This window comes from Balaenoptera musculus, chromosome 8 (genome assembly GCF_009873245.2).
Source record: "Balaenoptera musculus isolate JJ_BM4_2016_0621 chromosome 8, mBalMus1.pri.v3, whole genome shotgun sequence".
Classification (NCBI taxonomy): Eukaryota; Metazoa; Chordata; class Mammalia; order Artiodactyla; family Balaenopteridae; genus Balaenoptera; species Balaenoptera musculus.
Window position 1 is genome coordinate 102,932,857 of NC_045792.1, and position 27,952 is coordinate 102,960,808.

The window sequence follows — 27,952 nt, forward strand, 5'->3', positions numbered from 1 at the left end:
CTGCACATGAAGATGAAACCATGAGATGATTGGGCTAAGTGACTTTATTAGAGAAAGCCAAGATGACAACAGACTTAAGAGTTGGCATTGGGGCCCTTCTTCTTGCCAAAGGTAGGCACAACATTGACAAAGCGCCGGTTGTACTGCATACGTCTCTTGGCCCGGCCCGTCTTCTTCTTCTTTTTCTCTTGTTTGGCCACCTGGGAAAAGTGAGGGATGATCAAACCTGGGTTGTCTCTTCCATGCCTTCCCTCAGGTTCATCGCCAGGAAGGGAGAAAGCAAACAGGGCAAGAGCCAAGGGTTTTGGCTTAGCTGTGCCAGTAGAAAACAAAGTCCAAACAACACCACTAATACTCTCACTTACCTTCGGTGTCTGACCTCTTACTTTCCCGGCTCGGGCCAGGGAACCATGGACTTTACCTGTGATAGGAAAGAAGGACAGCAAGCAGTTAGAACAAGAAGGCCCCACCCAGCAGAACCCTTTCTCCCTCAACTCAAGTTTAAAGGCAAGATGGGCCCAACAGGGAATGAAAACAAAGTCACAGAGATTTGAATTCTAAGAATGTCTAGTCTGGTACATTCTGGGGTGTCACTTCAGAATTTTCCAGCTACTGACCTTAAGACCTAAAGAGCACTGTGGAGATCTGGTCCAACCTCCTAGTTTTAGGGAGTAAATTGGGACACAGACAAGGATTTTATCTAGTAAGTGACTGAAATAGAATGACACTCTGGCTCAGTCTCCCACGGACCTCTCAAAAGTTCGTTCTGAGAGAGGTAAACAGGAAGAACCACCCTGGACTGAGAACACACCCTACACCCATGAGCTTACAAAGCAGTTCACAACACAGACCTCCCCAACTCACCTCCAAGCATGCGGCCGGCTACTTCCAGAGTGCTCAGAGCCTCCACCCCACACTGGCCCAGGGAAGCCTCGTCCTCTAGGGGCGTGCCTGCCATGAGCAGGACTTGATCTTCTGGAGCGATGCCCTCCAACGAGGCTACATGAGCCTACAGGGAAAAACGAGACTCAGCGTTCCCGCGGCGGGCGAGGATGAAAAACACAAAAGACCCCAGGGAGCACCACGGAGCCTTACCTTGATCTGGGCGACCGTCTCCTGGCCGGTCACCTCGAGAGTGTGGAGCTCCTGGGCGCGGACAAAGAGCTGCATATTGGCGACTGAAAAAAAAAAGGGGGGGGTGCTTTTAAGAGAAGAAATACTCTGGGCGAGAAGAGGGTCAGGAAATGGGTGGCGGGCCGGGGACGACGGCGCCAAGAAGTAGGTGGTCTCGGGGTCTCACGTGGGTAAGGCCGGGTCTGCCAGGGAGGTCCGACAGGGACTGGCCCGGCCCCCAGAGCAGCCATTCTTCCCCTGTTTTTCCCGCGTCCTCTAACCTCGCGGCCAACCTGCGAGCCCTTCGGCTCCATCCGTGGCACAAACCTTACCTGAACCGCGGATACCGCTGCCGCTACCGCGAAGATGGAGTCGAGAAAGAGGAAGGAGCGAGGGCGCACACGACCTCACCGCCTGCTGCGTGTCACGTCACTGTTGAGCGACCGCCAAGGCCTCTGACTTTTGTACCGCCCTAGGCCGCCTGGCTCCGCCTCTTTGTGCTTTGCGCAGGCGTTCTCTCGGTCCCGGGGGCCTGGCGAGCCGGAAGGGGTGGGGCCAGGCTGGTTGCGCGCGCAGAAAGCGAGTGTACGGGGGAGTTCAAGATGGCAGCGACCATGTTTCGGGCTGTGCAGCGGGGCTGGAGAACCGGTGTCCCACCGGGCTGCGGGCTGCGGCGACTGGTGAGAACGCTCAGCGTGAAGCTGGGGGCAGAGGGCGGGGTGGAGGCTCACTGTATTTCTTGTAGTCTTAAAACCGCGTCCCTACTTAGGGGGCACTTTTCTGGAGCTCAGATGTAAGATTGACAGGGAAGGTGGCAGGGCCTGGAGCGCGTTTCGGAGTGCGGGGCTTGAAATATGATTGGAGTACAACTTAAGTTAGTTAGAACTGGGGGTGCTGCACATAGACTCTCGCTGCCTAGTATTTTGAAGGGGAAACCGTACCAGAGTGTGGGAATTGGCCCCAGCTCGTTGGCGACACTTCTGAGAACCTGGGACTCACGATATACAGGCCACTTCATCTTCTCATTCTCATTGTAACCCTGGGGCCTATCAGGAGTCCAGGGTATCTTGCTGGGAGAAGTATGGGAGGACAGACTCCGGAATGTGACCTTAGGTAGATTGTTTGCTAATGTCTTAATCTTTCTTGGATGTACACAGGGGGGTAATAAAATACCTAATTTGTCGAATTAAACGAATTAAGTGAAAACAGTGCGTGTAAGCACTTAGTGCCTGGTGGTGTCCATATGAGGCTGAAACATTCCAGGTGAGGGAGGGTCACATCGGATGAGTGTGAGTGGGAAATTATCACGATTGCTGAAAGAGCATAACCCAGAACTAGAATATTTAAGTAGAATCTTCACAGGAAACTTTAAAATACTGAAAAATGCCGTATTGGTCACACTTACGGTTACTCAGCTTTTCAGATGTATACACACACTTCTGAGTCCCACAGAAATCCTAAGAGAGGCAGGCCCTTCCGAGTTCCTGAACTTCACTTTCAGTCCCACTTGTACCCTGCACCCTGGCAAACTGAAGTCTGGTGCTTTCCTACCTCCAACCTTTTGTTTATACTATTCTCTCTGCTTGTCATGTTTCCTTTTTCTACTTAACTGAAGTTCTCCCTGTTCTGGGGTGGTGGGTGGGGCGTGGGGGATGGGTAGGCTGATGGAGAGATTTTTTTTTTCCCCCCTCGGAGCCAGACCCAGGGGCCTCCTGATTACCCCAGCTTCGTGGAGTCTGTGGATGAATACCATTTTGTGGAGCGCCTGTTACCGCCCACCAGCATCCCAAAGCCCCCAAAGCATGAACATTATCCCACTCCTAGTGGCTGGCAGCCCCCCAGAGGTGAGCTGGGTGATGGGGATGGCTTGAAGGCTGCAGGGAAACATCCCCCTCCCTAGAGGTCTATCTGCCCTGGCTGAGGCTCTGGACTCCCCAGAGGGTTCAGGACTTGTGTTGAGATCTCTCAGAGCTAGCATCTGTCTTACGTTCAACAAAGGGCCCACGATTGAAGACCTGTTTTGCTAGTACCCATCCATCCACACTACTGGGGTGAGGTCTTCCCATGTGGGAAAAGTGAAGCATAGAGAGAAGACCCAAGAATTTGGACCCCCACCTCCACCCCTGGCCATAATTGAGAACACAGCTTGGGAGGTGGGCAGTTCTGGGTCCAAATTTGGCTTTGCTATCCATTGCCAGTATGGTTGAGTTAGTCACTTAGCTTCTCCCAACCTCAGTTTCAGCAAAATAGAGATCATCTGCTCAGCACATAAAGCATGTCATGCAGAGCCCAGCCTGTGGTAGGTGTTCAGTTCTTATAAACCCCCATCCCTTTGTGACAGAGATTGATTTTAGCCTCCCTGACCCAGTGGAGAAGGGCAAGGATTGGCTCCAGAGGAGGACTCAAAGATCCCGGGAGGCATAGCCCTGACCTTATTTCTTCTTGAGCACCTTCTGGTGCCAGGCCTGTGCTCGGCCTTGAGGTACCAGGGTGAACAAGCTGGTCCTGGCTCTAAACTTAGGGAAAGAGCAGGTCTCCTGATCTGAAGTCTGGAGGTGGCTTTGCGGTTAGGTTCACTGACCCCCTGCACACTCTGAGGAGAAAGGTCTTGGCTGAGGTGAGATGATGTCTGGGAACATTTGACTTATTACTGTCTCTCTCTGTCATAGACCCCCCACCCAACCAGCCCTACTTTGTGCGACGCTCTCGTATGCACAACATCCCAGTCTACAAGGACATCACGCATGGAAACCGTCAGATGACTGTGATCCGGAAGGTGGAGGGGGACATTTGGGTAAGTGGGTGGGTGGGTCAGGGTCCGATTCTGACGTTTCAGGGCTGAAGGGATGGGAACCCTCTAGAGGGAAAGGTCTGACCAGGCCTGACTCATCATCTTCCCCCAGGCCCTGCAGAAGGATGTGGAAGATTTCCTGAGCCCGCTGCTGGGGAAGACACCTATCACCCAGGTCAATGAGGTGACAGGTACCCTTCGGGTCAAGGGCTACTTTGACCAGCAGCTCAAAGCCTGGCTTCTGGAGAAGGGCTTCTGAAGCCCAGCTGAGCAGCCTGCACGACCAGTGTTCCCCTGCGACTGGAGTGCCGGGGATCTCAGGAGGGAAGTGGCTATTGAGGCAGCTAGGGGAAAGGGGCACAGAGACCAGGGTGAGGGCCGTGGAGCAGGCCTTGTTTGCATAAAGGAGGAAATGGGATTCTGTATAGGTGCCAGCACTGGGGGAGGGCTGTCTAATATTGGAGACCCACCAGGAACAGCCAAGCTAGGGGGGAGCATTAATTCCCCCGCCCCCCCCCCCCCACTTTGGCGTGTTCCTGCTTTCCCTTCATTGGAGCTCCTTGGACTCAGCTATTCAAGCTGTAGAGGTTGTTGATTGCCCCTCTGTTGGAAGCAGTAGCCCAGCCCAGTTTACAGGAGGGTAGCACAGGGCAGACCCATTGGGTACATTCCTTCCTTGGCCCGCAGACCCTCACTGCGGCAAAAAATCCCTGAGCCCTTGCTCTAGGTCAGACCTGACTTGGTAGAGGCTACAGAGAACACAACACGACTCAGACGTGGGTCCTGGAGGTCTTCAGTTCCAAGTGTAGTGCACGTCAGCCCCTCGGCTCATTCCTTTTACCCATGGAGAGGCAAAAAGGCCAGTTACCTCTATTCCATTCCATATTAAGAGTTGGGTCTGACTGGGTTTCCAGCTCCAGCAAATTAATTGATTAGCTTTAGCTAGTCTGCCCACAAGGGGCTCCTCGAGCGCTCCTAGCAGCCCAGCACAGGGCCATCCTTCCCGGGTTGCTGACCTAGTATCAGGGCTGGACAGGGGGGTTGCAGGCAGGAAGATGTGACCTTTTGTCCCTGCCATCCCATCCCACCCCACCCCAGCCAAGGAACCTTCACACTTGCCTCATCCTTGGGAGTCACAAGGGCCAAAGGCCCGAGTTCCCACCCCACCTCAGCAGCAAGCTGGCTTAAGACAGTGTTCAGAGCCTGGCTCCCCTACTTGCTCTGACCTAAGGCAGGGAACTTAACCTTTCTGGGGTTCAGTTTCTTCATATGTAAAATGGGTATTATCGTCCTAATACCTTAATATTCAACATTGTGCCCAAGAACAGTGCTGGCTTGTCTAAGTAAACCCTCACTCCTGGAGATTCCAGGCCACTCTCGAGTCTACGGCCTGAGTTAAGAAAAAGGAGCATGGCACACTGATCCTATCACACCAGTTCCACCAGTCATTAATGCAAGTTTTTATTTGGCTGTATATACAATTTAAGCTATTAAAATTTGTACAATATTTACAAATTAAATAATCATCTGAAACTGTCTCCAGCAACTCCTGTAACACAACACCGAGGGGCAAAAGACAGGGGCAGGCAACGCCTTGGCTCCTGTCATCCCCACCTGGCCCAGAGCCTTTTCTAAACTGGAAAGACAGGGAGCTTGGCACTCCTGCTCCCCTTTCCTGGGGTCAAGCATTCAAATTCAAAGACAAAATTTAAGCCAAAAGACAATAGCAAGGAAGTAATTCCAATTCTTCTAAACTCAAGAAAAATTCTGTAAGTTAAGAAGTTGCCTTCTGTAGGTTCTGGGGCTTGCAGTGGTTCAGAAGCAGACACAAGAGCCCTCAGCCTAGAGTGAGGCTGCACAGTGGCTGCTGGGTGAGACCAGGGACAGTCTCACCTTAGACAAACTGCAGGGAGAAAAGGGCCTGGGGGGGAGGGGCAGAGCAGGGCCCTTCAGTGCTGCTGGCCTGCTCCTCCACCCCAGACACTCCTTTCCCTGAGTTGTGTGGTTGCCAGTAAGACATGGAAATGCCACAGGGCACAAGGGGCACAGCCACCACCACAAAGGGCTCCTGGGGAGTTCAGGTAAGAAAAGGACATCAGTACCAGTCTTGGTGGGTGGGCCCAGGAGCAAGTTCCTGGCCTACCTCCAGCCCCTTGAGTCCACACTTGGGAACGGGAGCTAATACTGTTCGGCACTGCAGCGTGACTCCACACACAAGGGGGGCTCGGAGGGGCTCCCCTTCTCCCGGACAGGGGGTTGGGGGGGGTCAGAGGGCTTCTCAGACACTGCACCTTTCTGCCTTCGTGGCCCCAGCAGAACACAGGGCTGAAGGGTTGGAGAGGAAGGCTGGAACTGACCCAAGATCCCCATGGCTGCCCGGGACTGTAAGGGCTGGAGTCAACTGGGGCCTCAGGCCTCTTTCCACTTGGTCAGATGCCACCTCCTCTGTCTCAGAGCTGGGGGTTACTACTCCCTGGTGCAGATAGAGAGGGAGCTGGCACTTGGTGGCAGGACATGTTCCAGCGAGGACTGCTCAAGAGTGGGGGCAGGGGCCAGGACTGGGGCAGTGTCAGTGGGCAACAGGGGACTCCAACTTCTGCAGGCGACGGCGGCGGAGCTCTGCTGCGTCAGGCTCCCCATCCTCAGGCAGCTCCTCGGTGCCCGCGGACTCAGGAGCTGGGGACAGAGAGGTCCAGGAGCGGAACCCAGAGAAGTCCCCCGCCCCACCCCGCTGTAGGCTGACCGCAACTACCTGGAGGCTTTTCAGGTTCAGGGGCTGGTGGGGAGGCTCCCAGGGATGGGGTGGTGGCCTCAGAGCTGGGGGTGCTGGTGGAGAAGGCGGCAGCGACAGCTGTAGGGGCAGTCTCCTCAGTGGGGTTGGCTGAGGTGGCAGGCCGGGGGGGCCTAGGAAGAGAAGGGACAAGAGGAGGGCCTTGGCATCCTGGCACGACTGGAGAGATTCTGCCCTCCGTGAGCCTTGCAGGGTGCACTCCAGCGCTGATGTGCCTTGCAGCCCCAGTGACCGGCAGACACGACTGAACACATGTTGAATGAATTCCTGGAATTCTATACCACCAATTGATTGTAAACCACTTGCAGGGAGGGACCGCTGGCCTTGTTCACTGTTACACTGCAGAGTTGCCACTCTGAGATGCCAGGCACCTTCTAGAGTACCAACTAAGACAGTGCACTGAATAACAAAAAGCACCCAAGTCTCAGAGTCAAGCTCCCCTCCAAGTCTGTACCGACACTGCTGGGTGCCAGGCACTTTGTATATGTCCCCTGCGAATAGGAATTAGAACTCTATTCAAATAAGGTAATGAAGGTCACAGAGCAAGTGAGTAATAAGATCAGGACTTGAACTCGGGCCAAGCTGGCTCCAAGTGACTTTGTATTTGCTGTCTCAGATCAGGGGCAGTGATTCCCAGTCAAAGTGTCACCCTGTGTCAAGAGAGTATACATGATTAACTAAAGTACTGGGAATTATATAAAAGGACAAGACTCAAGGATAGCTCTCTAATAAACACCACTCCTCCTTAGATCCAGACAGGCCTTCTGCAGTGGGAGGATAAAAAGGCACCAAGAACCCCGACACCTTGGGTGTGCCTACAGATAGAATGCCTGAATCGACGGGTATCACAGGGTGGCAGGGGAGAAAAAGGCCCAGAACCACTGCTGGGGGCCTTCTCTCGGCAGCCCCACACCCCTGCTGCCCACCCTGGCCCCCGTGTAGGCGCACCCGAGGGAGGCGAGCACGGTGAGGTACTGGTTGATCTGCAGCATGGCGGCATCCAGCAGCGTGTGGATGTTGCGCAGGCTCTGTAGCCGGGCCTCCAGGTGCTGCCGCTCGTGGCCTTCCAGAGCCCGCAGCTCCTCTGGGGTCAGCCCAGCAAAGCCGGCAGGAGGCACAGGCATCGGGGGGAAGGCTGGAGAGAGAGAGAGGCTCAGCCTGGGCTGCCTGGGCCTGACACCCCCCCACCTCCCAAAACCACCCCAAGAGCGGCCCAGCTTACCAAAGGGTGGAGGCAGTGGCATGCCCATCCAGGGGGGAGGGAAGGGGAAGCCTGGGGCGGGGCCAGCGTCAGGGGCGGAGGCCGAGCCAGGTGCTGGGGCAGAGGCAGCAGAACCAGCTGTGGTTGTGGCTGCTCCACTGGGCCGAGAAAGGGCTGCGAAAGAGCAAGAACAGGAAGTTAGTTTGTGCTGAGGGGGCTCTGCTTCCCTTCCTTCCACCGCGCTACCTGGCTGGTGCGCTACCCAAAAGACTCACCTGCACTGGTGGACGGAGGGGCCACAGCGTCTCCGGAGCTGGGGGGAGGTGGGACAGGAGGAAAGGGGCCCATGGGGGGCCACAGCGGGAACATGCCTGGAGGGAAGGGAGGCAGGAGGCCCTGGGCGACTGCAGAGAGAGGACGGGGTGGTGAGAAAAGGTCCAAACTGAGATAGAGCCAGATCGCACGCAAGGGACCAGGTGTTGGGGCTCTGTCCTCTGCTCCCACAGGCTCTCTCTGAGCCCAGCACGGATCACACATGACCGCAATCATCTGTGTCTCTTCCTGTGACCAGCCCCCCGGCCCCAGACTGAGCTTCGAGGGCAGGGACTCTGATTCACCTCCGCATTTCCCACTCCCAGTCTGGGGAGAGAACCCAGCAGTGTGCTGGATGGCCAGATGAGGGCCACTCACAGTTGGGGGGCTGGGGCAGGAGTGGCGGGGGGTGGGGGGCAGGTGGTGGCCCCTGATCCGCGGGCTCAGGGGGCGGCGGTGACTGGGTCGGCAGCGACGCCCGAAGGACATCCATACGGCAGGTGGGGCAGGTCTGCTGCCGCTGGAACCAGGAGCGCAGGCAGCTGGGGGTCAAGACCAGGCAACAGTTAGCAGGCGCCTAGGGGTCTGCCTTCCAAAGCCGCTCCCTGATGTGCAGGCTGCTCAGGGCATCTCTACCTGGTGTGGAAAATGTGGTTGCAGGGCAGTCTCTTGGCACCAGTCACCATCTCTTCTCGGCAGATGATGCAGACATTGTCCATCGCCTGGAGTTCCTCTGGGGTGGCGTCTGGATACCTGGTTAGGACAGACCGAGGACACGTCAAGACCAGAGCTGGAGGCAGGGGCACCTGGGCAGAGCTTGGGCGAGCAGCTAGGACAGGCCCACTTACAGTGTGTTCATGTTGCGGATAGCTCGGCGAGACATGATGGCATCTGTCACAGCTTTCTTGAACTGCCTGAAAAGACAGTTTCAGTAGGAGGAGGGAGACGGAGGGGAGGGGTCAGAGCTGTGGCAGGGCAGGGCTAGGCTCACCTCATGGCCAGGTACATAGGCCGGATGGCAAAGAGAGGGAAAGTGTGCACCTTGATCATGATGGTCATGAAAGCCATGTACAGCAGAACCTTGATAAAGCCTGGGGGCAAGGGGTGCAGAGAGCGGCAGGTCACAGGACCTGGTAGGCAGGGCTGGGGACCCTGGTGCAGGTCAGGGGAGGTCCAGGCTCGTCTCACCTGTAAACAGCTCCGTGTAGAGCATGTACACGGCCTTATTGTCCCAGGGATTCTCGCTCTGGAGGTCCACAGAGTGCAGCACGTACTTGATGAAGATGGTGAGCACCATAGTCATCAGGATGGCATACTGGGGGCGGGGGACGGACATAAGAACACGGGCCCCGTGCTCCAGCCGAACTGCTGTCCCAGGCCTGTGCACAGCGGAGTGCCACGGTACAAGCACAGGCTTGGACACAGCCGGGGGCCTCCTAGCTTCTCCACTCACTAGCTAGTGTGACTTTCAGCAACTCGTAGACCTCTCTGAACCTCAGTCTGCTTGTCTGTAAATGACAGAATTAACTGTTCCTTTATAACAATGTTGTTTTGCTGATTAAAAGAGATGCAGGTCAAGTGCTCAGCACAGGGCCTGGCATACGGTAAGCACTCAACAGACGCGAACTGTTGTCACTGGACACGTTCTTCCTCTGCTGGGGACACACCTCCCCAGCTGTCCATCAAGCTAATTCCTTCTGTCCATCAACAGCCAGCTCCTCTGGCATCAACTTCCAGGAAGCCTTCCCTGAGCGCCAGGTCAGGGCTCCTCCTCCACACGCGCCTTTCTGTGGCGTCCCCACTCTCCTAGGAGCGCGTAGAGGGCAGGGGCTGGGACTGACTGATGGCTGCTCCTTGGTGGCCCGCACGGGCTGGCCACAGAGCAGGTGCTCGATAAAGGTTTGTCAGGGCACAACAGTGCCACCTTGGGCTTGTCCTCCCAACCTCCCAAGCCAGTTTTACCTCAAAGCCAAACACCAGCTGCACAGAGGCCCCACGGGTCAGGATGCTGTGATAGGCATGGCTGACGAAGAGGAAGTCCAGGATACCCAGGAGGAACATAAGGGCTGTGGGGACCCCCCAAATGGGAGGTTGGTGGGGTCAGCCCAGGGCCTGACAGCCACTTCCTGCTCTAAGATAGCTCCCACCCTCAAGCCCACCATGGCCCCAGCCATCTAGTCAGGTGGGCACACTCCATTGAACCCGGCCCCCTGGGAACTCCAGTTCTGCCTAGGGGTGGCCCAGGCTCCAGGTGAGGAGGCAAAGAGCTAAGGGGCTAGGCAGCTGAGAAGCCCTGGAGTGGAACAGGTAGAGATGATGCAAATTAACTTCCTAAATTATCTTTCCTGTACAGCTGAGGGCCGAGGGCAGCCTGTGCTCTATGGTATAGGTCCACGGTTAGTGACTTTTCATGTTCCAGTCCTTCATGGTGCCTCTTCTCCCTCCAGCTCCCTCCTCTCCACTCCCATGGGTCTCACTCACAGACAATGCGGCAGTGAAAGAGCCAGGAGATATTGGGGCTGCGTTCCATCTGAGGCAGAGGAGAGAGGGGGCCCGTCAGCAAGGCTGGGGTGAGCCCCATGTCCCCACCCCAGCCCTCACTCCACAAGCCTGCCCTCCAGCCCTCTGTCTGCTCCAGAGAACCCCCCGACCCAACTCACAAAATCCACACGGTCCTCAGCCAGCCAGTGAAAACACTTGAGGAAGAGAAGGAGAGTGAAGAGCGCAACAAAGCGGGGGCTGAAGTCATCCCGAAAAACAGTGAAGGCCAGACAAGTCTCAGTGACAGCATACCAGGAGCGTTCCAGAAGATGCTGGAGGTTGGGCAAGGAATGATGTGGAACTCAGACATTCTGCTTGCCCAGCTCCCTGCCCCTCACCTTGGGAGCCATGAACATCTCACCTCCATCTCTGCTGCCCTCAGCTGTCCGAAGAACACCTTGCCCATCACCTTGCCCAAGAGGAAGACAAGGACGAAGGCCTGGATGTACAGGACCTAGGAGGGAGGAGAGGCTATGGTTTGAGGTCACTTTCTGCTTTGCTCTGTCCGGGGCTCATCATTCAGGAACCTCTCCACATCCCCATCACAATTTGTTCAAAGTTAGGCCTGGCAGCTACTTCACTTGTCTCCCACTTACCTGACCTTTAGCCCCGCCCCTGTCTCAAACAGACTCCTCCTTCCCTCCCAGGAAGCTCCTCCCTCCCTGAGCCCTGAACTCACTGCCATGCTGGGGCTAGACTTGGTCAAGTACACCACGGTGGGGTAGAACTGGTGCTTGAGGTAGTAGGCATGAGCCACCACGGCCCCGGTCAGCGCCAGGCTGGCCGCCATCATCACGGCGGTGCGGAACATTGCCCTGGCCTCGGGACCTGCAGGGGGAAAGAACTGTGTGACGCCCGTGCTGTGCACACCTAGCACAGTGCCTGAGACGCAGTGCTAATAAACAGGAGAAAGAAAAGGAAACCTCACTTCGTCCTCACCATCATCTCATCAAGAATAGCATATACTTCCCCATTTTACAAATTAGAAGACTGAGACTTAACGGGGTTAAGTGATCACACTGACGCAAGGCCAGCAGCCTGGGTTAGTCTTGTTTCAAATCTAGGGCTCTTTCCACGCCGCCTGCCAGACCGCCGCCTCCAGGGAAGAATGAGGAAAGGCAGCAGAGTCGGAGGAGGAGGGAACTGCTCCCAGTGCCCCTAAAGTGACGGTGATGGAGTGGGATGCAAAAGCACAAATCTCCCGCAGCGGGAACGTGCGGCCTGGACCGGGAGAAGCCAAGGCGCTGGGGGGCGCAGCCGGGCAGGCGACAGCGCCGGTGACAGCTCCGCCAGGGTGGGCAGCTCCGACGCGCGCCCCGCGGGAGCGGGCGGGGTACGTCAGCCTGGAACCCTGGCGCTCCCCAACCCCCGGGGCAGTGACAACTCGGGGTACCGGAGAAACGGCCGACCGTCAGGATGCAGGGGCGGGACGGAGAGGGACCCGGGTCGCCTCCACGGTCGCGCACCTGTAAACGCCAGGAGCTGCGAGCGTCGCAGGCGGGGCCGGGCCTCTGAGAGCGGCCGCGCGGGCGCCTGTCTACGGCCAGCTGACAGGCCGAAAGCGGGCGGCGGGGCTGAGGGGGCGCGCCGACCCCGGAGACCTGAAGGGGAAAGATCCAGGTCCTGACTCCAACCCCAACCCGGGCCCGACCCCTGCCCACTCACCAGGAGCCCAGCGCCGCGAGCCCGCTCAAACCCCGCGACTGCGGAGGCGACCCCGGTTAACAACACTCCCCACCCACTGCGAGCCGGAACTTCGGGGGTGAGACACCTCACTTCCGGCGGGGCGGGGAATGGATCGTACCAAGTGCCGCCTTCCCTTGCCCGCGCAGCGCGCTCCCCGCGGTGCCGGGAACAGTAGTCCCACCACCCAACTGGGGTTCGTGCTCACGGTTCGAGCGACAGATGGGAGAGGTGGTCTAAGCGGAATAGGGCAACCCGGAGAGGATTAGAGACTCCCTATTTATTAGTCACAGATGGTATCGTCTCCGCCTCTGAGTGGACTCAACCTAGCGGAGGACTCTCAAAGCGGCTGGATTGGCGGGGGGTGGGGGCATTGTGCGGGCCGTACCATTTGGAGGGGTGAGTATGCAAGGGACAGACATTAAAGGCCTAAGAGAAATAAAGTGTCTTAGAGACTCATTCCAGGGGGATTCACAACAGTCTGACAAATCAGATGCTTTCTAAGAGAACTGGATGCAGGAAAGAAACATGTCTCCTCTTAGATCACCCCCAAATTGTGTGGGAGTGAGTTGGGTCCCCGTGGCTGCTACTGATTGCTCGAAATAGAGTTACGCGGACCAATAAGAAAAAGAAAGGAAAATCGCTGGCCTATAGAAAGAGAAAAGCAGGTGAGTGGTTGCTAGGGGCGGAAGGTAGCGTTGCCTAGGGCTAGATCCAACCCGGGTGGGCAGAGAGTAGAAAAGGCGCAATCCGTGGGCGGGTGTACCGCTTCTGCCCCAGGGCACGTTTGTTGCGCTACGAAAGGGAGCTGTGCCTGCGACTGAGTAGAAGGCAGACCTTTCATTCCGGCTAATCTTGGGATGGGAGTGTTCTGTGCAAAGGGATGGATTTCAACGTCGCATGCCCGCACCCCTCCCCAAGCGTACAGCTTTGCTGTCCTTATATCATTCAGTCCTGGGCCGTAGGCGCAGCTCCCCCTGGTCTTGGCTGTCTATGTCTCCGCAGCCAACCCAGTCGGCTCATTGACAGAATGGAGCTAATGCACCCACTTTGTGCCTTGCGTTTTCCTCCATCATCTAATTTAATCATCAGTCACTAAAGTTAATAAGCTAGGTGGTGCTATCCTCATTTTACGTGGGACCAATTGAGGTTCAGAAATTTAACAAGTCCTGGGATTGGCACCAGATCTCTCTGACCCTATATTCGCGTACCGTTAACCTCGATCACCTTTACCACCACCTGTTGACCTGAATTGGCCTGACCAGTTTAGCTTGTAACCTGTCACTGAGTTGGCTCCCCCATAAGGCCGTCTATGACTGTCTAGTGACTACGTCCAGTAGCCAGCTTTCAGTTCTTGCCTGACTCAACCTCTCTCTCCTTCTTAAAAGTCTCCTCCCTGAGCTTCTGTCTCCTCCCACATGCCTCTGCTTTTCTCCCCAGCTATGTCTCTGTCCCCTTCCTTTTACTTAAATGCTGTCCACATTGGCCACTTCTGTCTGCTTTCCCTGCATGATCCTCTCTGCTCCCCCTGCATGATCCTCTCTGCTCCTGTGGTTTCAATACTTCTGCCCTGTTGCTGATGACTCCCATGTGAGGTCTTCAGCTGGGCTCTCTCCTGCTTTAAAAAAAATTCAGTGTCCCTAGTCCTCCACCCCAACCCCAGCTCCAGAAACGTGGGCATCACACTCACCATCTCCCTCTCGATCTGCCCCCCACATCCGAACTGGTAATTAAGTTATTTATTCAGTTGTCTGCAAATACGTATCCCATGCTGCCTGTTCTAGTAACTCAGTGAACAAAGCAAAGATCTTTGCCTTTGTGAAGTTTCACCCTAGTAGATGTGGTGGACAATAATATACATAATGTAAGTGCATTATCCAATATGTTGGAAGGTAATAAGTGCTGTAGGGGAAAAGTAGAGCAGAACAAAGGGGACCAGGAGTGTGGTGGGGTGCTCGAAGCAGGTTGCAGTATCAGCGAGAAGATGACATTTGAGCAAAGAGTTGAAGGAGCTGAGTGGATGTCTGGGTAGAGTTGCAGCTAGGTAAGGGTGGACCAGTCCTGGTTTGTTGGAGGAGGTGAGTGTGGCTGGAGTAGAAATAGCAAAAGGGTGAGTAGTAGGAGAGGGGGGCAGGGCCAGAAGGTGTTGGCCATTATAGGGACTTTGATTTTTACCCTGAGTGACATGATGAGCCATTGGAGGGTGTTGAGTAGAGGTGTAACATGTCCTACTTAGGTCTAAAAGGATCACTCCAGCTCCTGTGCTGTGGGATGTTGTGGGGTGGAGGACAAGGGTTTGGAGCAAGGAGATCAATTAGGAGGCTCTTGCAGTATATCAGGCAAGATACTGGCTTAAAAAAATGCACAACCTGAGAGTTGCAAGTTAAGTTTTATTTGGGTCAAAGTAAGGACTGCACCCCAAGAGACAGCATTTCAGATAGCTCTGAGAAGCTGCTCCGAGGAGGCAAAGGGGGGCGAGCCCAGTTATATAGAAGTTTTGTAACAAAGGGCAGGTAGTCTGAACATCAAAAGATTATTGTTAATTAAAGAAAACCAGATATATCAAGTTAAGGAATTTAGTGCTTTTCTATGTATGGGAAGATGCAAGAGTCTGGGCTCACTGAAATCACTCCTTTGATATGCACCTCAGCTATCTGGGGCCAGTATCCCGTGTTTTCACATCCTGAGTTTCCTCAGGGCTCACTGGCTCACGTTGGAGGGCTGCAATCGTTGATGGCTGTGACATCCTTTGTTTACTGATATGGCAGGAAATATTCCATTTATAAATATTCCATTTATCAATATGAAGTTCTATTGAGTCTACCTCCTGAGTGTCTCTAGAATTTATTCTTTCTCTTCCATCTTCATCTCCTAGGCCTAGTTCAGACCAGCATTATCTCATGCTTGGGCAAATGCAACAGTCACCTAACTGATCTCCTTTCCTACACTCTCCTCCCTATTAACTGTCCAAGCAGTGGCAAAAAAGATCCTCTGACACCTCAGTACATATCTTGCCTCCCTTTCCCAAACACTGCCCTTCAGGCCTATGCCCCATTTCTGGGGGGTCCCGATGCACCATACATACCATGACCCAAGTGGGACCCTCAACTTTTTAAAAAATAAATAATTAATTAATTTTTGGGGGCTGTGTTGGGTCTTCGTTGCTGCACGTGGGCTTTCTCTAGTTGTGGCGAGCGGGGGCTACTCTTCGTTGCAGCATGCAGGCTTCTCCTTGCAGTGGCTTCTCTTGTTGAGGAGCACAGGCTCTAGGTGCATGGGCTTCAGTAGTTGTGGCATGCAGGCTCAGTAGCTGTGGCACGCAGGCTTAGTTGCTCTGTGGCATGTGGGATCTTCCCGGACCTGGGATAGAACTTGTGTCCCCTGCACTGGCAGGCGGATTCTTTTTTTTTTTTTTTTTTAATAAATTTATTTACTTTATTTATTTATTTTTGGCCGCGTTGGGTCTTCGTTGCTGCACACAGGCTTTCTCTAGTTGCGGTGAGTGGGGGCTACTCTTCATTGCTGCGGTGCGTGGGCTTCTCATTGCGGTGGCTTCTCTTGTTGCAGAGCATGGGTTCTAGGCACACGGGCTTCAGTAGTTGAGGCACGCAGGCTCAGTAGTTGTGGCTCACAGGCTCTAGAGCACAGGCTCAGTAGTTTTGGCGCACGGGCTTAGTTGCTCCACGGCATGTGGGATCTTCCCAGACCAGGGATCAAACCCATGTCCCCTGCATTGGCAGGTGGATTCTCAACCAGTGCGCCACCAGGGAAGCCCTGGCAGGCAGATTCTTTATCCACTGCACCACCAGGGAAGTCCGACTCTCACCTTTTGTATAGGCCTTTCCTTCTCCAAAGACTGTCTTTCTCTTCAATTATCAACACAGTAAACATTGCTTAACTCCTCAGTCTGGATGGGGGCCCCTTCCATGTGTTCCCACAATGCTTTGTGTTTCCCCCATCATGGGGCTTAGCACCCTGTGCTGACATTGGCAATGGACTTAAATCTCACTTGCAGAGGCCCTGAGCTTAAGGATGGAGGCCTGAGTCTTTTTTCCTCACACTGAACAGAAGAAGTAGATTTCCAAGCAAAGAATATCACCAGTGTTAAAGAAGGTCATTTTATTATGATAAAGGGGTCAGTCAATCAAGAAGATATATAACAATCCTAAACATTTGTGCACCTAATAACAGAGCTTCAAATTACAAGTAACAACTGATTGAATTGCAGGGAGATATAGGGAAATCCATAATAATAGTCAAAGATTTTAATAATCTTCTTTCATTAATTGATAGAACAACAAGTAGGCAGAAAATCAGCAAGGATCGAGTAGACTTGAGCAATACTATCAACCACTTGACCTGATTAACATTTACAGAACACTTCACCCAACAAGAGCAGAATACATGTTTTTCTTAAATGCACATAAAACATTTACCATGACACACATATTTGGGGACATTAAACAAGACTCAATAAATTTAAAAGAATTCAACCCACGTAAAGTATTTCTATGACCACAATGGAATTAACTTAGAAATCAATAAGAGAAAGATGCCTGGAAAATCCCAAAATTTTTGGAAACAAAATACTTCTAAGTAAGTAATGGATTAAAGAATAAATCAAAAGGGAAACTAGAAAGTATTTTTAACTTAGTAAAAATGAAAACACACATAATAGAATTTGTGGGATTCCACTAAAGAATTTGGGGGAAATTTATAGTCCTAAATTCTTATATTAGAAAAGAAGAAAGGACTGCTTATGACCTCAGCTTCCACCTTAAGAAACTAGAAAGAGAAGAAAAAAATCAAACCCCAAATAAGCAAAATAAATGAAGTAATTAACTCCAAAAAGGAAATCAATGAAATAGAAAACAGAAACAAAAAATAGAGAAAATCAAAGAAACCAAAAGCTGGTTCCTTGAAAAGATCAATAAAATTGACAGACTTCCTAACCAGATTGATCAGGAAAAAAAGAAAAAGATACAAATTACCAATATCAGGATTGAGAGAGGTGACATCTCTATAGATTCTACAGATATTAAAAGGGTAATAGGGAGTATCATGAACAATTTTATGCCAATAAATTAGACAAATTCTAAGATGAGGAGCAAGGCAAGGGTGTCTGCTTTTCCCACTTCCACTCAACATTATACTGGAGGTCCTTGCCAGGGCAATAAAGCAAGAAAAAAAAGCATACAGATTTTAAAAGAAGAAATAAAACTGTCTTGGTTCACAGACAACATAATTTTCTATACATATAATCCTAAGGAAGCCACAAAAAAGTTACTAGAACTAACAAGTGAGTTCAGCAAGGTTGTAGAATAAAAAGTCAATATACAAAAGAAATTGCATTTCTAAATACAGTAAACAATCAGAAATTAAAAATTTTAAAATACTACTTATAGAGCATTAAAATATGAAATGCTTAATGATAAAATTAATGTAAAAATATGCAAGATTTATACAGTGAAAAGTATAAAACATTGCCAAGAGAAATTACATATCTAAGTAAATGGAGAGGTATACTGTGTCTGTGGATCAGAACACTTAACACTTCTATGATGCCAATAAAATAGAGAAGATTAATGAAGTTCAAAGCTGGCTCTTTGAATAAGCTAATAGGCAAAATTCTGGCAAGACTGATCAAGAACATAAAGTGAAGGTAAAAATAAACAATATAATGAATGAAAAAGGGAGATAACCACAGACACAATGGAGATTTAAAAATAATAAGTGTGGGGACTTCCCTGGTGGCGTAGTGGTTAAGAATCCACCTTCCAATGCAGGGCACGCAGGTTCAATCCCTGGTCAGGGAACTAGATCCCACATGCATGCTACAACTAAGAGTTCGCATGCCACAACTAAGGAGCCCGCCTGACGCAATTAAGACCCGGTGGCAACCAAAACAAAAAAGAATATTCATCCTCTAACAAAAAAAAATAATAAGGGTGTAGTAGGTGCAATTTTATGGTGACAAATTTGAAAACTTAGGTGAAAGTAACAATTTCCTAGAAAACAAAAGATGTGTAAAACTGACCCAACATGAAATAGAAAACATGACTAGACCAATAAATATACTTTTTAAAGTTGCTAAGAGAGTAGATATATTTTTTTGATATTTATTTATTTATTTGGCCGTGCTGAGTCTTAGTTGTGGCACACGGGGTCTTCGTTGCAGCAGGCGGATCTTTAGTTGCGGCATGTGGGATCTAGTTCCCTGACCAGGGATGGAACCCGGGCCCCCTGCATTGGGAGCGCAGAGTCTTAACCTCTGGACCACCAAAGAAGTCCCTCATGCCTGTTTCATAGATGAGGAAACTGAGGCACAGAAAAGTTAAGTGACTTGCCCAAGGTTTGCACAGCTAATAGGGAAAGGCAAAGTCAGGATTTAAAGCAGTCAGTGTGATCCCACAGCCCCCCTCTCACCCTGTGTACTTTGTAACATGTCCATTTTCTCAATGCCCATGACAACGTGTTGTTTCATTCATGAGAAAGCGGAGGCTCAGAGAGGCTAAGGGTCTTGGCCTCAGTCACCCTGGAGAGTGGCTGAGCTGGGCCTGTCTGGCTGTCTGACGCACCACAGCCCTCCTAGCCAGCTGCCAGGTCCCACTGCCTGGCCCCCGCCCCCCAGTGCCTGTGAGGAGTTCCACCGCCCAATCCAAGCAGTGTCAGGGGGCTGAGTCATTCCCAACAGTCTCTGGGCAAAGCCGGGGAACAGCCACCACAAGGCTAGACAGACTGGCCGTCCTCAAAGGGCAGAGCAGGGTCAGGAGACCAAGTCTCTGCCCGCTGCAGGGTGCAGGCAGCCAGGTGTGAGGCCATGTCAGGACGCAACTCGGGCCACCATGGGCTTCAGGGAAAGGGACATACATTACAGGGGACAGGTCCAGGAACAGCACCTATCACCCAAGTCTAGTACAGACAAAGAAAGGTGTGGCTTGGGCAGACAGCTGGCAGCCGGCCAATCAACACACTTTTCTGGAAACTTTTATGTGTCAGACATGGGACTGGGTGCTGGGAACTCAGTTGTGAGCAAAAAGACACCTTCTGCCCTCCTGAGCCTTCTTGCCCAGGGTAAGAAATCTGGGGCACAACACCTTTCCTCCTACTTCTCGCTTGCTCCTGTCTCCTTCCCCTTAGAATAGATGGAGTTTCCCTCTTCCCATGGATTCAGTTGTTTATTCATCCAACAAGTATATAGTGAGTCCCCGCCATCAGCCAGGCCTTGTTCTAAGTGTAGAGAATGCATTTGTGAACAAAATAGATAAAAATCCCTGCCCTCACGGAGCGTACGGTCAATAAAAGGCAACAAATACACAAGGAAACACATAGGGAAGTGAGGACTTTGGGAAATCAAGAGGGTAGGGGAGGTGGAGCAGATGAGGAGGACCCTGAGTGTTTGAAAGGAGGAGAGCCAGTTCTCTCTGAGCAGGAGGTGTGTACAGATATGGATTCAGGTAGATTCAGGAGCAGGAAAAGAGAAAGAGTGTTGGAGGTGAGGAGTGAGAAGTTGTGATTAGTTATCTCAGAAAGAGGGAGTAGGAACTTTGTATCGAGCTGCAGTAGGAGTGCCAGGAAGCATGAGTGTCCAAAGAATTTTATGACCTTAAGGCCCCGAGTTCAAAGGGAAGCAACCCTCTGGTTATCTGATTTGTTTTCTCCTCTGTTGCAGGTACTAAGTAGGTGGATGGAAGAGTTCAGCCAGAGTTGGAGTCTCCTAGGTGTGATAGTTTTAGGATATGTCCATACATTCATGATACCTCTCTTTTCAAGAGGTGGACCCTAATTCCCCTCCCCTTGAGTATAAGCTGGACTCAGTGATTTGCTCCTAACGAATAGAATAAAAGTGATGGTGTGAGACTTTGGAGGCCTGGTCACCAAAGGCACTTTGGCTTCCTGCTTGCTCTGTCTTGGGTCAATCGCTCTGGAGGAAGCCAGCCGCCATGGCATGAAGACACTCAAGCAGCCCTATGGACAGGTCCACATGCTGAGGAACTGAGGCCAACAGCCAACAGCCATGGCAGTGACCCCCTGGGAAGGGGATCCTCCAGCCCCAGCCAGGCATTCAGACGACTGCAGCTCTGGCCAACTTCACTACAAATCTCATGAGAGACTGTGAGTCAGAACCTCCCAGCTAAGTTGCTCCTGAATTCCTGACCCACAGAACAGCGAGATGAAATGCTTTTTGAAAAAATTTAAGCCCCAAAGTTCTGGGGTAATTTTTACACAACAATAGTTAACTAATACACCAGGTGTCTTGGATAGAGTGAGGAGCGATTGGAGGGTGGGCTTCTACCTGGTAATTCAAGAACCCAGACTCCTTGTATCTGGTGGCCCTACCATTCCCTACGGACCCTTGGAGTTACCTGGAAATCTTCTGCATTTGGCTGGAAGTCAAATGACAGTGAGGCAGATCGTAAGAGAGGGAGGTTTTCAAAGGCCATACCTGGTAATGAATAATAAAAAGTAATGAAAAATGGGATGAGGAAGTGACTTTTAATATGGAACCAAAAGATGATTAGAAGGTAGGAAGGGAGAAAGGAATTCGGCCAGTGGGAAGACCTCTGGCCTGAAAGTCTGGGTGTATTTTAGGAAGTAAAGAGAATCCCAGCTTGACTGGAGCTTGGGGAGAGAGGCTGAGAATGGCCGAAAATGAGTCTGAGGAGGTGGGTGGAGCCAGATGGCGCAGGGTCTGGTAAACAGCCTCTTAGGACTTTATCCAGGGTCAGTGGGAAGAAACTGCGGGTTTCCGCAGGAGATAGCTGAGCGGATCTGGACAGAGCGCCGGCCTGGAGGAGGGAGGGGAGCATCAGTTGGAGCCGGAAGAGTGGTCAGGAAGCTGGTGCAGCCGCTCAGGGGGAGATAAAGACAGCCCGCTCTGGGCTGGGCGGGGTGGACGGAGATGCTGAAGGTACGAAGGGCCAGGAGGCAGCATTTGATTAAGTGTGTGTGTGTGTGTGTGTGTGTGTGTGTGTGTGTGTGTGGAGCCGGGGGAGCGGGCTGGCCGAGGGGAGGGAAAGGGCCCCAGCGGGCCCAGTCTTCTATGTGGAAGGTAGAATTATTCTCAAGGACGGGGGAATCCCAGAGACAGCAGGTTTACAGGCAGCATGTTGAGTTCACTTTGTAAAATAATGCAATATTTGATACGTACAAAATAATTGATGTCAAATATACATAGGCAATAGAGTGAAATAATAAACACCCAACTTGAGAAACAGACTATTAGCAACATCGCCGTCTCCCATCACGTCTCCCTGTCTCCCACCACAAGATACCACACCCCCAATTTTATTATTTTTATTTTTTTAAATACCTGTATATAGTGTATTCCTTCAGAGGTATCTTTTTTTTTAATTTAATTTTTTTATTTTTTGGCCGAGCCATTCGGCATATGAAATCTTAGTTCGCAACCAGGGATGGAACCCGCACCCCCTGCAGGGGAAGCGGGGAGTCTTAACCACTGGACCGCCAGGGAAGTCCCCTATTATTTTTAAATATTAATTATTTTTAAACTCATTACCTTGCTTTTATTTTTCTCATAAACCCAAGTGGTTATTTTATTATAAATATGCTTACAAAAATGTTCCAGTTAATCATTGAAAGGATTTTCTTTTTCAGTGCAAAATTTTTTTAATATACATTTATTTATTTATTTTTTTGCTGCGTTGGCTCTTCATTGCTGCACACGGGCTTTCTCTAGTTGCAGAGAGCGGGGGCTACTCTTCCTTGTGGTGGGCAGGCTTCTCATGGTAGTGGCTTCTCTTGTTGCGGAGCACAGGCTCTAGGCTCACGGGCTCAGAAGTTGTGGCACACGGGCTCAGTAGTTGTGGCTCACGGGCTCTAGAGCGCAGGCTCAGTAGTTGTGGTGCACGGGTTTAGTTGCTCCGCAGCATGTGGGATCTTCCAGGACCAGAGCTCGAACCGGTGTCCCCTGCATTGGCACGCGGATTCTTAACCACTGAGCCACCAGGGAAGTCCCTTCAGTGCAAAACTGACTGCACTCCAGGTAAAGCTGCCAATAACTTGATCCACCTCAGCAACTGGCTCAGACTTTCTGCCCAGCCACTGCCCCTCCCACTGCTTTAACCACTTGTCACCTTCTGCCCCATGGGATCTGTATCACTGGGCAAGGCAAGATGTGCCTCGGCATTCACTGAGATGGTGCACTTTTTCTCCTATAATCTATTAAAGAGGTAAATTACATTAATTTCCTTGTCTCTAACCTTGCAGTTTTGGAGTAAATCCAACTTGGGCACCATGTGTTATCTTGTCTATATATTACCAGGTTCAGTTTAATAATTTGCTTAGGATATTTTACATCCGTGTCTATGAGCCTGCAGTATTTCTTTCTTTTTTAGCTTTTGGTATCAAGTATGCTACCTTTATGACATGTGAGAGGGAAGGTCCCTCTTTTTATATACCCTGGCAGGATTTGTACAAGATAGAATTATTTGTTCTTTGAATGTTCGGTTAATCTTACTGTTGGAGCCATATAGGCCTGGGGTTTTCTTTGTGATAAGATTAAAAAAATTTTATTTTATTGAAGTGTAGTTGATTTACAATGTTGTGTTAGTTACTACTATACAGCAAAGTGATTCAATTATACATATATATACATTCTTTTTTCAAAATATGCTTTTCCATTATGCTTTATCATAGGATCTTGAATATAGTTCTCTGTGCTGTACAGCAGGACCTTGTTGTTTATCCATTCTATATCTTTGAGGTAAGATTTTATCTACTGATTCAATTTGTTTAATATTATAGGACTAATCAGGATGTATATTTCTACTTGTTTTAGTTTTGCTGAGTTTCATTTTTCTACAGGGACTTGTCTATCTTTATATAAATTTAAATATAAACAGTTAAATTGGGCTTCCCTGGTGGCGCAGTGGTTGAGAGTCTGCCTGCCAATGCAGGGGACACGGGTTCGAGCCCTGGTCTGGGAAGATCCCACATGCCGCGGAGCAACTAGGCCCGTGAGCCACAACTACTGAGCCTGCGCGTCTGGAGCCTGTGCTCCGCAACAAGAGAGGCCGCGATAGTGAGAGGCCCGCGCATCGCGATGAAGAGTGGCCCCCGCTTGCCACAACTAGAGAAAGCCCTCGCACAGAAGCGAAGACCCAACACAGCCATAAATAAATAAATAAATAAATAAATAAATAAATAAATAAATAAATAAATAAATAAATAAATAAATAAATAAATAAATAAATAAATAAAATAAACAGTTAAATTGTATAAAATATAAAAGTTGGCATAAAGGTGTTCATAATATCTTCATATTTTTATTGTCGAACCTATCTCCCTTTTTATTCCTGTTATTGTTAATTTATGCCTTCTCTTTTATTAATTTTTTTATTTTCATTTTTTGTTGTGCCTTCTCTTTTAAAAATTACTCTGAATGCATCTTGCCAGAGGTTTGTCCATTTTATTGGTATCATCAAAGAACCAAATTTTGACTTTTCTGGTTCTTTCCGTTAGTATATGTTCTCTATTAATTTCTGCTCTTTATTACTTTATTCCTTCTATTTTTAATTAGGTATATTTTTCTGCTCTTTTTAAAAGATACTTATTTTGAAATAACTTTAGAGTTACATAAAATTGCAAAAACAGTGCAGAATTCCTGTATACCCTTCACCAAACTTCTTTTAATGGGAACATCTTACACAAGCATATGACAGTTGTTGAAGCTAGGAAATTAACAGCGATATACTGGTATTAGCTAATCGATATATCTTATTTTAATTGTGCCAGTGGTCCCACTAATGCCCTTTTCCTGGTCCAGGATCCAATCCAGGATTCCAAATTGCATGTAATCGGTTATTCATTGTTGTGTAGTAAATACCCTAAAACTCAGCAGCTTAAAACAACAAACATTTATTATCTCCTAGTTTCTGTGGATCAGGAATTTGGGAGCTGCTTAGCTGGGTAGTTCTTGCTCAGGGTCTCTGATGACATTGTACTCATGATGTCAGCCAGGACTGAGGTCGTCTGACGTCTTAACCAGACTGGGGGATCTGCTGTCAAGATGGCTTATTCACGGAAGAGCAGGAGGCCTTGGTACCTCACCACGTGGGTCTCTCTGTAGTGATGCTTGAGTGGCCTCATGACAAGGCAGCTGGCTTCTCCCAGAGAAAGTAAGGTTGAAGTTGCAAAGTCTTTTATGATCTAGCTTCAGAAATCACAGGGTGTCATTTCCACAACGTTCTATTGGTAAACGGGTCAACCCTATTCCATGAATACCAGGCTCACTCGGAGGCCACCTGGGAGGCTGGCTACCACAGCTGCCCTGTCTCCTTGGTCTTCTCCAATCTGGAACAATATCTCAGATTTCTTTTTCTTCTATGAACTTGACACCTGTGAAAAGTATTGGCCAGTTATTTTGTAGAGTATCCCTCAGTTTGGATTTATCAGATGTTTTGTAATGATTACTTTGAGGTTATTCATTTGGGAGAAGAATAAAACAGAAGTGGGGACTTCCCTGGTGGTGCAGTGGTTAAGAATCCGCCTGCCAATGCAGGGGACACGGGTTCGAGCCCTGGTCCGGGAAGATCCCACATGCCATTAAGCCTGTGCGCCACAACCACTGAAGCCCGCTCACCCTAGAGTCTGCCTGCCGCAACTACTGAGCCTGCGCACCACAACTACTGAGCCTGCGTGCCACAACTAATGAAGCCTGCACGCCTAGAGCCTGTGCTCTGCAACAAGAGAAGCCACCGAAATGAGAAGCCTGCGCACCGCAGTGAAGAGTAGCTCCTGCTCGCTGCAGCAAGAGAAAGCCTGCAGCAGCAACAAAGACCCAACACAGCCAAAAATAAATAAAATTTTAAAAAGAAAGAATAAAACGGAAGTGATGTGTGCTTCTCAGTGAATCATATTGGATGGTATATGATGTTGGTTTGTTTTATTACTGGTCATGTTAACATTGATCACTTGGTTAGGGTGGTGTCTGCCAGGTTTCTCCACTGTAAACTTACTCTTTTCCCATTTGTGATTAGTAAACATCATGGGGGGAGATACTTTGAGTTTATGCAAATATCTTGTTTCTCATCATACTTTTGTTTACTAACTTTAGCATCCATCAATGATTCACGCCTGCAACAATTACTACTGTGGTATTTGCTTAAGGTGAATTTATTTATTTATTTATTTTTGAATTTTATTTATTTTTTATACCGCAGGTTTTTATTACCTATCTATTTTATACATATTAGTGTATACATGTCAATCCCAATCTCACAATTCATCCCCTGCCCCCCACAGCTTTCCCCCTGTGGTGTCCATATGTTTGTTCTCTACATCTGTGTCTCTATTTCTGCCTTGCAAACCAGTTCATCTGTACATTTTTCTAGATTCCACATATAGGCATTAATATATGATATTTGTTTTTCTCTTTCTGACTTACTTCACTCTGTATGACAGTCTCTAGGTCCACTCACGTCTCTACAAATAACCCAATTTCATTCCTTTTTATGGCTGAGTGATATTCCATTGTATACATGTACCACTCTTTATCCGTTTGTCTGTCGATGGGCATTTAGGTTGCTACTATGACCTGGATATTGTAAATAGTGCTGCAATGAACATTGGGGTGCATGTGTCTTTTTGAATTATGGTTTTCTCTGGGTATGTGCCCAGTAATGGAATTGCTGGGTCATATGGTAATTCTATTTTTAGTTTTTTAAGGAACCTCCATACTGTACTCCATAGTGGCTGTACCAATTTACATTTCCACCAACAGTGTAGGAGGGTTCCCTTTTCTCCACACCCTCTCCAGCATTTGTTGTTTGTAGATTATCTGATGATGCCCATTCTAACCAGTGTGAGGTGATACCTCATTGTAGTTTTGATTTGTATTTCTCTAATAATTAGTGATGTTGAGCAGCTTTTCATGTGCCTCTTGGCCATCTGTATGTCTTCTTTGGAGAAATGTCTATTTAGGTCTTCTGCCCATTTTTTGATTGGGTTGTTTGTTTTTTTAATATTAAGCTGCATGAGCTGTTTATATATTTTGGAGACTAATTCTTTGTTGATTTGTTTGCAAATATTTTCTCACATTCTGAGGGTTGTCTTTTTGTCTTGTTTAAAGTTTCCTTTGCTGTGCAAAAGCTTTTAAGTTTCATTAGGTCCCATTTGTTTATTTTTGTTTTTATTTCCATTACTCTAGGAGGTGGGTCAAAAAAGATCTTGCTGTGATTTATGTCAAAGAGTGTTCTTCCTATGTTTTCCTCTAAGAGTTTTATAGTGTCTGGTCTTACATTTAGGTCTTTCACCCATTTTGAGTTTATTTTTTTGTATGGTGTTAGGGAGTGCTCTAATTTCATTCTTTTACATGTAGCGGTCCAGTTTTCCCAGCACCACTTATTGAAGACACTGTCTTTTCTCCATTGTATATCCTTGCCTTCTTGTCATAGATTAGTTGACCATAGGTGTGTGGGTTTACCTCTGGGCTTTCTATTCTGTTCCATTGATCTATATTTCTGTTTTTGTGCCAGTACCATTCTCTTTTGATTACTGTAGCTTTGTAGTATAGTCTGAAGTCAGGGAGTCTGATTCCTCCAGCTCCATCTTTTTCCCTCAAGATTGCTTTTGCTATGCAGGGTCTTTTGTGTCTCCATACAAATTTTAAGTTTGTTTTGTTCTAGTTCTGTAAAAAATGCCACTGGTAATTTGATAGGGATTGCATTGAATCTGTAGATTGCTTTGTGTAGTATAATCATTTTCACAATATTGATTCTTCCAATCCAAGAACATGGTATATCTCTCCATCTGTTTGTGTCATCTTTTATTTCTTTCATCAGTGTCTTATAGTTTTCTTAGTACAGGTCTTTTACCTCCTTAGGTAGGTTTATTCCTAGTTATTTTATTCTTTTTGTTGCAATGGTGAATGGGATTGTTTCCTTAATTTCTCTTTCCGATCTTTCATTGTTAGTGTATAGCAATGCCAGAGATTTCTGTCCATTAATTTTGTATCCTGTAACTTTACCAAATTCATTGATTAGCTCTAGTAGTTTTCTGGTGGCATCTTTAGGATTCTCAATGTATAGTATCTTGTTATCTGCAGACAGTGACAGTTTTACTTCTTCTTTTCCAATTTGTATTCCTTTCATTTCTTTTTCTTCTCTGACTGCCATGGCTAGGACTTCCAAAACTATGTTGAATAATAGTGGTGAGAGTGGACATCCTTGTCTTGCTCCTGATCTTAGAGGAAATGCTTTCAGTTTTTCACCATTGAGAATGATGTTTGCTGTGGGTTTGTTGTATATGGCCTTTATTATGTTGAGGTAGGTTCCCTCTATGGCCACTTTCTGGAGAGTTTTTATCATAAATGGGTGTTGAATTTTGTCAAAAGCTTTTTCTGCATCTATTGAGATCATCATATGGTTTTTATTCTTCAATTTGTTAATATGGTGTATCACATTGATTGATTTGCATATATTGAAGAATCCTTGCATCCCTGGGATAAATCCCACTTGATCATGGTGTATGACCCTTTTAATGTGCTGTTGGATTCTGT

The 27,952-nt window shown here is 49.2% G+C and overlaps 3 protein-coding genes across 4 annotated transcripts; 1 reads left to right on the forward strand and 2 right to left on the reverse strand.

The window, feature by feature from the left end:
* Positions 1–26: 26 nt before the first annotated feature.
* FAU (FAU ubiquitin like and ribosomal protein S30 fusion) lies at positions 27–1,793 on the reverse strand. Its single transcript, XM_036859591.1, has 5 exons — positions 1,446–1,793; positions 1,096–1,178; positions 865–1,009; positions 366–421; positions 27–200 (listed from the first exon to the last, which is right to left on the reverse strand). The coding sequence occupies exons 2-5, from the start codon at positions 1,168–1,170 to the stop codon at positions 75–77; spliced, it is 402 nt and encodes a 133-aa protein (XP_036715486.1). The 5' UTR covers positions 1,171–1,178; positions 1,446–1,793; the 3' UTR covers positions 27–74.
* Positions 1,701–5,434, forward strand: MRPL49 (mitochondrial ribosomal protein L49). The gene is made up of 4 exons (XM_036859590.1): positions 1,701–1,793; positions 2,813–2,957; positions 3,783–3,907; positions 4,017–5,434. Exons 1-4 carry the CDS (start codon positions 1,716–1,718, stop codon positions 4,161–4,163), a joined length of 495 nt encoding a protein of 164 aa, XP_036715485.1. The 5' UTR covers positions 1,701–1,715; the 3' UTR covers positions 4,164–5,434.
* On the reverse strand, positions 5,350–12,492 carry SYVN1 (synoviolin 1). 2 transcript variants are annotated; one of them, XM_036859585.1, is made up of 16 exons: positions 12,415–12,492; positions 11,429–11,577; positions 11,111–11,203; positions 10,869–11,021; positions 10,690–10,738; positions 10,171–10,274; positions 9,397–9,523; positions 9,200–9,299; positions 9,057–9,122; positions 8,845–8,961; positions 8,587–8,750; positions 8,172–8,300; positions 7,918–8,070; positions 7,644–7,830; positions 6,657–6,808; positions 5,350–6,580 (listed from the first exon to the last, which is right to left on the reverse strand). In XM_036859585.1, exons 2-16 carry the CDS (start codon positions 11,558–11,560, stop codon positions 6,474–6,476), a joined length of 1,833 nt encoding a protein of 610 aa, XP_036715480.1. In that variant the 5' UTR covers positions 11,561–11,577; positions 12,415–12,492; the 3' UTR covers positions 5,350–6,473. The 2 variants fall into 2 exon arrangements, with proteins under 2 accessions (XP_036715480.1, XP_036715478.1); XM_036859583.1 differs by lacking the exon at positions 12,415–12,492 and adding an exon at positions 12,216–12,404 and having other exon boundaries at positions 6,474–6,580.
* Positions 12,493–27,952: the final 15,460 nt, after the last annotated feature.